This window comes from Cinclus cinclus, chromosome 23 (assembly GCF_963662255.1).
Source record: "Cinclus cinclus chromosome 23, bCinCin1.1, whole genome shotgun sequence".
In the NCBI taxonomy this organism is placed as follows: domain Eukaryota; kingdom Metazoa; phylum Chordata; class Aves; order Passeriformes; family Cinclidae; genus Cinclus; species Cinclus cinclus.
This window is the reverse complement of record NC_085068.1, coordinates 4,750,750-4,759,555: the sequence shown is the minus strand read 5'-3', so window position 1 is coordinate 4,759,555 and position 8,806 is coordinate 4,750,750. Positions and strand designations below refer to the sequence as shown.

The following is an 8,806-nucleotide window of genomic DNA, read 5'->3' as shown; positions in this document are numbered from 1 at the left end:
ACGGGAGAAGCTGCCACAGCCTCTGCTGCCTCATTGTGTCACCCTTGGCCTCCCTGTTGTGACGGGATGGGCTGTGCTCCTCTGGGATGGCAGCAGTGGGTTTGGCAAACGGAAAGAAAGGTCTGTGCTGGCTTTGCTGAGCTTTCCCCTGCCTGTGGGAAGGTGAGGGGTGAGTCATCAGCGCCTGGCACTACTCGTCCTTCCCCTGAGGTGGCAGAGGCCTGTCTGTGCCCCTGGGGCCACAGCAGCAGGAAGTGGTGGGGCCGTTCCCTCCAGCTGCCTTGTGGTGCTGTCATCCCAGTTGATGACTGGCATTGTCCAGCATGAGGCAGGAGACCTGCAAGTGGTGCCTGGGCAGTTCAACCTCACTCTCTCAATGGCAGTGAGCTGCTAGGCTGCACACTCTGCTGCAGAGGATTGCCACCATGGCAATGGTGACAGTTTGGGGGCAGAAGGAGCCACCTCCTGTCCAGGCAGAGCAGACTTGATCGGCAAGGCCAGTGGTGATTCCTGTGAGGCCTTTGGGAGCTGCAGGTCCAACCTACAGCCTCTGCCAGTGGAAGGCCTGGCTCTGGAGGGTACTTCATAAAACTTTGGGAAGGCTGAAAGCAACTGGTCTTGCTGAGGTGGTGTAAGTTCTCTGTCAAATGCCATGGGCTTCTGGGTGCACAGAGCTCCCACCAGCAGAACTGCTACAAGACACCCCTGTGGGCTGAAAGCACTGTGGCCTGGGGCCCACGCCCCTCTGTGGAGGTCCTGGCTGTGGTCCTTGATGATGTTTGCCAACACGTGCGTATTTCCTTCCTCATTAGAGCTTAATTAGAGCTACAGGGGTTTGTGATGACTTAGCAGGAGGATTTGTCCATAATCCAGTTTAGCAGTTGTCCATAACACAGTTTTGGGCAGAGAGGTCTTTTCCCATCAACCTCCCTTGGGCAGAAGGTTACTCTCAAGAACTTTACTCATGAGAAAAATAATTTGTATGGAAGCCTGCATCACATCATTCTTGTTTATACAGTTTTGCCTTGGGACATTCTGAAGTCTGGCGATCAGTGACTAAGTGCTTGTCAATTAGATCTGCATCTTCCACATCTCAGTGAAACCAGTAAAAGGGCTTTGGGTTTCATTATCTCAGAGATTTCTTTATTATTCTGATTTTAGAAGGTGGCGTGTGAGAATTTTTACAAGTTCTAGTTAAGGTCAGGAGTTAATTTTAAGTCACATTAATAAAACTATTTCTAACCCCCCTGTCAGTCTGCCTTTGTACTTGGGTAGGCAGACAAGTTTTACCAAGGCTGGCAGACATTTTGGTGTTCTCATGCGCTGTGCATGGCATCCCTGTAGAGATTATATTTGGTCTCTAGACCCAGAAGAAGAATTTTCTCTGGAGAGTCACTCATCTAAAATGGGTTGTACTTCACTGTTCACCTAAGTTTATGCTGATCTATGATGTCAAAGTGAAATAATGTGTAATCTTTAGTTGTTGTGGTTTACTGTATAAAAGCATATGAAAGCATAATACGCAACTTGTAAGAAGCCCTCATTTTTGTCATCTGCTCCCAATTATTATATTTTAGAAGCAAGTTTCATATTACTCAGTATTGACTTAAACAGAGGGATTCTGCTGAAATTATGAAGTCAAGCACTCAGAGATAAAGGACTGTCAGCTCTCAGACTGATGATTATATTCATCTTTCATTTCTTTGGGCTTACATGGTGTCATAGCTACAGGAATATCTGTGCCATTTCCTTGATTATGGGACAGCTGTCTCCAAGAATGTTCAGGACAAAGCTGGGGCAAAATAGTATGGGGAACTACATTTGGCACTTCTAATTTCTGACAATCTAAAGACTTGACTTTGGAGAATTATTCTTTTTCTTGTTAGTATGCTTTGTAATCTTAATTTCTCTTCCTTATTGCTCAAACTTTTAAACTCAAAAATTATTTTATTTTTTGTTCGTTCCTACTAGCTAATGTGGTATTAGTTCTTAATTGTTTTTTATCCTCTTAAGTTTTGTAGCCAGCATTATTGCACTAAATGGATTGTGAGCACTTTACTTTTCCAGGTAGCTGGAGTTGCAGATCATTTTGTTGCAAGTGAAAATCCTCAAAAAATGAATAAAATCAATGTATTTGATGATAATGTTTGTCTCCATTTCCATCTGTAAATATCAACTACATTTATGCAATTATAAAACTATTGCTATGCCTGTATGCCTTGCCCAATAGACTCTATATTACATTTTTCTATTTTATGGGATATGGACTTTATTTTGCATATGTATTTATGTAGTGGTACTTACATAGTACTTTTAAGTCAACATCAGTGTGTGTTGATCTGGGGCTTTGAGCAATACAAGTGGTGTCTGGAAAAAAAAAAACAACAGAGCCTGTCACCATTATGCAGAGTTGGAAATGGCACCAAATCCTTAGAAATAACTTTTAAAAGAGGCATTGCTTACTTGCTTATTATCTTCCTTTGTCAAACATTTTGTATTTTACAGAAATTACTGTATATGGTCATTGGTGAACTGTGAACTGCAACGTGATGTTTCCCTTCTGGAATCCAAAGGCTTCAAATATTCTGTCTAAATTTGCAAGTTACTGATTTAAAAAAAGATGCATGAGTCTAGGCAGGAAAATGATTTTACGCTGTGCTGTTTTTCAGTGATGTCTAAAGGTTAATTTTGATTAAGTCCATATCATTAAAGGTTGCTTCATGGCAATTATTTGTGGATGTTTGTAAATGTATTTATTACACATGTAGAGGGAAAATGGGGAGAGGGATGGAGAAAAGACCTAACCAGTTTTCACATGTTTGTAATTAAGCTACCTGTAACCATTTCAGCATGTCTGCAGCCACACTCAGCCTCTGCTGTGTGTCACTCAGAAAGACAACCTCATGATTTCAGAACTTGTGCTGTTCTTTGGTTGGAAAAATAAGTCTTTTCAAGAATCAAATAGAATAAAATGTGTATATATATAAATACAGTTATGTATCTATGTATATATACATATATATAAATTATATTGGGAAGTATTTGAAAGAGTTCTCTAGTCAATTTATTTTCTACAAATGAGTACTTAAGATACACTTTATTAAAGAAAGAATTTGTGTAAAAGGTAGCTTTCTTAAAGTATGTTCTCCCTCAGATGGGAAGAGACCTTCAGGAGAGAGGAGAAACTTTTAGATACCATTATCATAACAGCACCAAATGGATTGCGTAAGTCCAATACACATATTGAAAATTCTTTTGATTACCAGGAGCTGAAATGCCAAGGCAGATCTCCAGCATCTGTTTATCTAAATAGACATTTCCAAACCTGTGGTTGTTATTTCGTAATTACTCATTTAGCCCAGCTTTTTTGCAGGGGAAGTTTTTGTGAATGTTCACTGGGAAATGGCTGTTCCTGTGCCCCAGGCTGCTGCTCCTGTAGCAGGGTCAGTTGACAAATTTCAGGCTGCAACACGCAAGACAGCAGCTAAAGCTGCAGGGCAGCAGCAGTGGGACTGGCTGGAGGTGTTTTACTAGAATCCTTAATTGCTACTGCAATCCTTATTGTGTTTGAACGTTTGGGGAGACAGTGTTCTATGCTGTGCAAGAAGTTTTTCATGTTAAAAGCTTTGTCAACCCTCCCGTATATCCCATGCAGAAATGGTAAATGCATGGAATAATGAGAACTTTGGGTGATGGCAGCTTGCTGCCTAACGGCCCCAGCCACAGCAGTGGCCAGGTTCTCTTTAGATCTGTAAGGCAACAGCACAGTCCAGGACACAAAGAGGGTTAACAGTAAACAAAGGGGAGGCTGCTTCATCCTGTTCGGAACATGGAAATCCGGGGAGCAGGAAGAAAGTAGGCAATGAGAAATGTTAATGAGATGAATTCAAATGCAAGCTATGCTCAGAGTAGCAGTCTGCAGGCTGAGGAGAGCCTGCAATGGGGGTGATGCATTATCAGCCATGTATGTAAGCTTGTTCGTTTGTTTTGTTCTTGCTTTTTCTAGGATCCAGGGATAGCTTTCTCTCAAAAAAAGGATAACAAATCTTGTTGCAATAACCAATGGAACAGCCAGCAGAGGAAATCACAGCGTCAGAGCAGAAGTGAAGGTTTTGGGTTGTGTGAGTACCTGCTAACCAAGCTCATGAGAGCTACTTAAACATGAGGAATGCAACAATATTACTGTCAGTGCTGTGAAGAATTACTGTGCTGGAGGTTTGAGCTCCACCCATGGCTTTCTTCAAGCCTGGCTTTTGCTGTGTGCCAGCATGATGATGACCTACTCTGCTTCTGCTTTATGCTTATTCTTTTCAGTTATTTTTGATTTACTACAATTATTTTTTTAAGCCTACACAACTCTTTGTGGAAGAGGGGATGGAATACAACTGAGTCAAACAATGCTTCTCTTCCTACCAAGAAAGGAAAATGTTTGCTCCTTTTGCCCAGGAGCTCCTTCTTGCTGTGAAGTATTTAGTGAAGTGTTTACAGCAACACACCCTGGAACATCCCTATGCACTCCATTATTATCTACAGCCCCCTTAAGCAACAGGGACTCTTCACAGCTCCGAGAAAAGTATCAAATAACCTTCTGAAAGGCAGGTTCAGTCCAAAGACTAAATGGCATTCAGTGCTCACAACTACCTGCTACTGGTTTTCTCTACCAAATTCCAGGCCTCAGACACACCCTTTATCCCAGCCCTGCACCTCTCACCATTTGCACGCCACTAGGAATTTTCACTGTAATTTGTTCTCAGCCTTCATCTGCTGTCAGCATCACACCAGCTAAGAATTGTGCTTTTTGTGCTCAGCACGCCTGTTTTGTTGGATTGTTTTGGTGGTTTTTTTTCCTTTTTGTTTTTTTTTAGAGCTTGAGCTGTCGTGTCCTGGTACACAGTACTGTGCATCTGTGTGCAGAAGCTCACTGCTTCCACAACAGGCTGGCTTTACAGTGGCCCACAGGTTGTGCACTGCTGCACAAACTGTTCTGACCTACATTAAACAGTTTATACATCTGGAAAAAGTTATTAATTTGGTTCATATGAAGAGACAGACCCAACACTTCCATGGACAATGAAGAGGGAGTTAGGTGAGGCACTGCCAGACTCTTCTCTTAGGATTTCTTTCATTTACCTCCTGTTGCCACTGGGTCATGCAAAAGTTGTGTGTGATGCCAATAGCCCCTCACCCTCCTGCAGTGCAGAGCAGCCCCAGAGCTTAGTATGGGGAAGGGCATGAAAACAACTCGTTTACTGCCTTGTGGATGACTGTGGGATGCTTTATTTAATAACAAGGTAAGATTGAGGTGTTGTGTGTGGTTTGTTTTTGTTTGCATTTTTAAATTGGGCCAAAAGCCAGAGCTCCAAAGAACTGTCTTAAAAGAAACATTACAGACAGACTTCATGTTCAAAGGGGAAAGCTCCAGAAAGGAAAAGCTGTGTGGTACCTTTGGATTATGGTAAGAAAAACACTGCTGATGCAAACCTTCCCCTTGGAGCAAGGAAAGGAAATTGGAGTAAGCTAGAGAGGAATTTCCTAGAAACCAGTGCACTAGAGTGCACTTACCATTTTATAGAAAATGTGATGCTGAACATATCAAATACATAGAAGAGGGAGGTATAATAGAAAAGCAATATCACTTTTCATAGCCTCACTCACTTCCAAGAACAGCTTTTTAATCACCTGATCTTTCATCCATGAGCAGAAATAAAATCACTCTTTCTCAGTATTGTGAGAGCAAGCCAGGCCCTTTTCTTCAAGTGTTTTGTCAACTCATTCTCTGTTACACTACCAGCTTTATTGAGATGCAACACTGGAAACTTACCTTCATCTGATAGATGTAGAATAATTTAACAGTTGCACCAAAGGAAACCCCAAAAAGCTTAGGGGTGCATCTAAAGTAGAAGACTTGGGTGGATTTCTTGTCTCTTAGAACAGGGCCAAATATGTGATTGAATACTAGGACTTGTAGCTCACTTCTCTGGTCCCTCTTTACATGAGACAAAAATCTTTCTATTTTGCTTTTAAATGAACTAACAGGCCCAGAACCTCTCTGGAGAAAGTAAACAGAAACCAGCTGCATTTCCATTTGCATTTGTCTGTGCCAGCCTCCCCTGAACCACTGGACTGCTCTGTTACAGTAAATCACAGCCAGGAGTCAAAACACTTGACAAGAGGAGCAGGCCAATGGCAGCTGGCAGAGGACATGCCACTACTGCAGGCAGAGCACCTGGAGCCAGTGGCATGCCTAGGAAACGTTGTAGATGCCTTCTGGGACAGTCCCGTACCTGCATTAGAGCAGCAAAACCTCTTTTACGCACCAAATTTTGGCAACTTTGATTGAGAAAAGTCTGGAGAAAGCAGCAGATGGACGGTGTAGATTGTAGAGGTAACATTTTAATGGGGTCAGATGCACTGACAGAGCAGGAGGAGTCCTCGGGCCCGGCCGGGCCGCGTCAGGGCGCGGTGTCCGTGTCGGTGCCGGGCTCTGCCGAGCCGTCCGCAGAGGCAGCCTGGGGCTGCTGCTCGCGTTGTCGTCGCCGACGCAGCCTCTCGGCGCCGGTCACCGTCATGGGGTGGAGCGGCAGGAACCCCGCCAGCCCTGCCCGGTGAGACGCGGTGAGAGCAGGAGCGAACCACGCCCCCCCGCCCCCCAACCCCAGCGCCCGCCCCAGGCCTACCCAGGAGCTTCTCGGCGGGCCGGGACAGCTGCGCGCCGCAGCCCAGCCAGTACCGCAGCCGCTCCAGGTTGAGCCCCGCCACCTTCTCGCCGTGCGCGTTGGGCAGCGGGTCAAGGCAGCCGAGCTGCTCCAGGTACTTCCCGTCGCGGGCGCGCTTGCTGTTGGCCACCACGATGCGGAAGAACGGCCGGTTGGTGCAGCCCCCGAGCGCGAAGCGGATGACGACGTGGCCGCCGCGACCCCTCAGGAGGCAGCTCCCTGCGGAGAAAGCGCGGGGCGGTCACGGCCGGGCCGGGCCGGGCCAGGCCGCTCCGCTCCGAGCCCGCCGCACTCACCGAGCTGCACCATGGCGGCGGCACGGCCCCCCCGCGGCGCACAGAGATGACGTCAAGGGGCAGGAAGCGCATGGCGTGAGCCCGCGCGGTGTCTGCCGGGAGTTGGAGTCTGAGGGGGGGCGATTACGTCATCGGGGCAGCCCAACGTCACCGGGGGAGCGGTGCTGCGGCCGCGGTGGATGGGGAGTCACGGGCGGTCAGCTGGGGCTCCCCAAAAAGGGAGGTTACGGCCCAAAGTGCCTGAAAATTCATCCTGAAGCTGCAAAGTTTGTCATTTTTATATCTATTGAAAAACAAGGTTGCTTTATATAAAAAATGATTTAAAAATACCCCCGCCCCGTAGCTGCTAGATCATATACAGGATTTTAGAATATAAGAAATCCCGAATGTAGAATTATAGGGCTACTCGCTGGTGTCACCTGGTGGTTAAAGGCGGTACTACAGCTGGGAAACGGGTGTGGGGTCGGGGTCCGGAGTGGGGTCAGGGCTTGGGTTAGGCAGGAAGGGAGGGCTACCCATCAGGGTTTCGGTTAGTATTAGGACTTAGGGTTTAGGGTTAGTTTAAGGTCAGGGTTTGTGGATTTTATTTAGGAATTAGCGTTTGGGGTTAGTGTTAGGTCTCAGTGTTAGGATTTTGGATTTGGGTTATGATTGTGCTTTATATTATGTTCTGTAGTTTTGCATGACCCCGTGTTGGTCAAGAATTGCACAGCTTTGTGTATTTTTTTAAAAATTTTTATTTATTTTGAGTTTTATTGCATTTGAATGCCCTGTACTTGTATAGACACTGTGTTTTGCCCTTATATACTTCTTTTTGTATTGTATTTATGTGTATTTAAAGTGATTGGGTTTTTGAGAGATTGAAATTGTATGGGGTCATGTTATTTGTTCTGTCATCTGTGTTGCATTCTAAAGCCCTGCACTTGCATGGACTTTTGTCCAAGGATGTTTTGCATTTTGTGGAGTTGTCCCTTGTTTTGTATCAGTCTGCATTGGAACTGATGTAAAATTGTATTCTTTGAAATGACTAAGCTGTACAGAAATATATTTGAGGAAGTGCAACTGAAAAGAAAGTGATTCACTGAAGTGGTAATAAAGATTTTTTTTGTTCCCTCTTTGGCTCCTGTCTTTCTTTGGTTATTTGCTCTTTTTTGTTTGTTTAGTGTTGTCTTTGTGGGGGTCTCTCCCTGTCCCTCTGCCTCTCACCCCCTTCCCCCCTCTTTGTGCCTCTCTCTCTCTCTCCCTCTCTCTGGCCCATCTTTGTCCCCTTTTCTCTCCTCTTCACCTCTCTTTCCTCTTTTCCTTTCTTTACTCTTCACTTGGCCTCTTTTACTCTCTCCTGTCTTTTGTTTCTTCTTGTCTCATGTTCTTTTCTCTCTTCACTTTTTCTCCCTTTTAATCTCATCCATTCCATCCTGCATCTCTTTCAGGTAGCAAGTACACACAAAAAGCAGAGGTTTCCCCCCTGGGCAGTGTCTGACCATCCCAGCAGCCCAAGGCTCAGAGAGTCCCTGAACCCCTGCATTGGATGGGACCTTGAGGATCATCCACTGCCAACCCCTCCCTCCCTGTCCCAGCTGGCTCCAGGCCCCCTCCAGCCTGGCCTTGGACACTTCCAGGTTGGTATGTAGTTTTTTGTTTTGTTTTGTTTAGTTGTTTTTTTTTTTTTTGCAGCCTCCCTGGGCAGTTGGTGCCAGGTTGCCCTGCTTGTTGTTCATACCTGTTTAGTGCATTTTTGGTAGTCCTTTCATTCCCCTCATGTTCTCTCTGTGACAAGAGCAGCCAGGTAGCTGT

At 45.3% G+C, this 8,806-nt stretch overlaps 1 protein-coding gene across 2 annotated transcripts; it reads right to left on the bottom strand.

Annotated features, from left to right (window-relative positions):
• Window positions 1–2,278: 2,278 nt before the first annotated feature.
• MRPS16 (mitochondrial ribosomal protein S16) lies at window positions 2,279–7,057 on the bottom strand. 2 transcript variants are annotated; one of them, XR_009933900.1, is made up of 4 exons: window positions 7,013–7,057; window positions 6,678–6,935; window positions 6,318–6,598; window positions 2,279–2,367 (listed from the first exon to the last, which is right to left on the bottom strand). XR_009933900.1 is itself a non-coding variant. In XM_062507474.1 (3 exons), the coding sequence occupies exons 1-3, from the start codon at window positions 7,023–7,025 to the stop codon at window positions 6,453–6,455; spliced, it is 417 nt and encodes a 138-aa protein (XP_062363458.1). In that variant the 5' UTR covers window positions 7,026–7,034; the 3' UTR covers window positions 6,114–6,452. The 2 variants fall into 2 exon arrangements, 1 of the variants encoding a protein (XP_062363458.1); XM_062507474.1 differs by lacking the exon at window positions 2,279–2,367 and having other exon boundaries at window positions 6,114–6,598; window positions 7,013–7,034.
• Window positions 7,058–8,806: the final 1,749 nt, after the last annotated feature.

Coding starts and splice junctions, on each gene's coding strand:
- MRPS16 (XM_062507474.1), bottom strand. Junction 6,599..6,677: donor GCCCGCCGAGAAGCTCCTGG/GTAGGCCTGGGG, acceptor CTCACCGGGCAG/GGCTGGCGGGGTTCCTGCCG.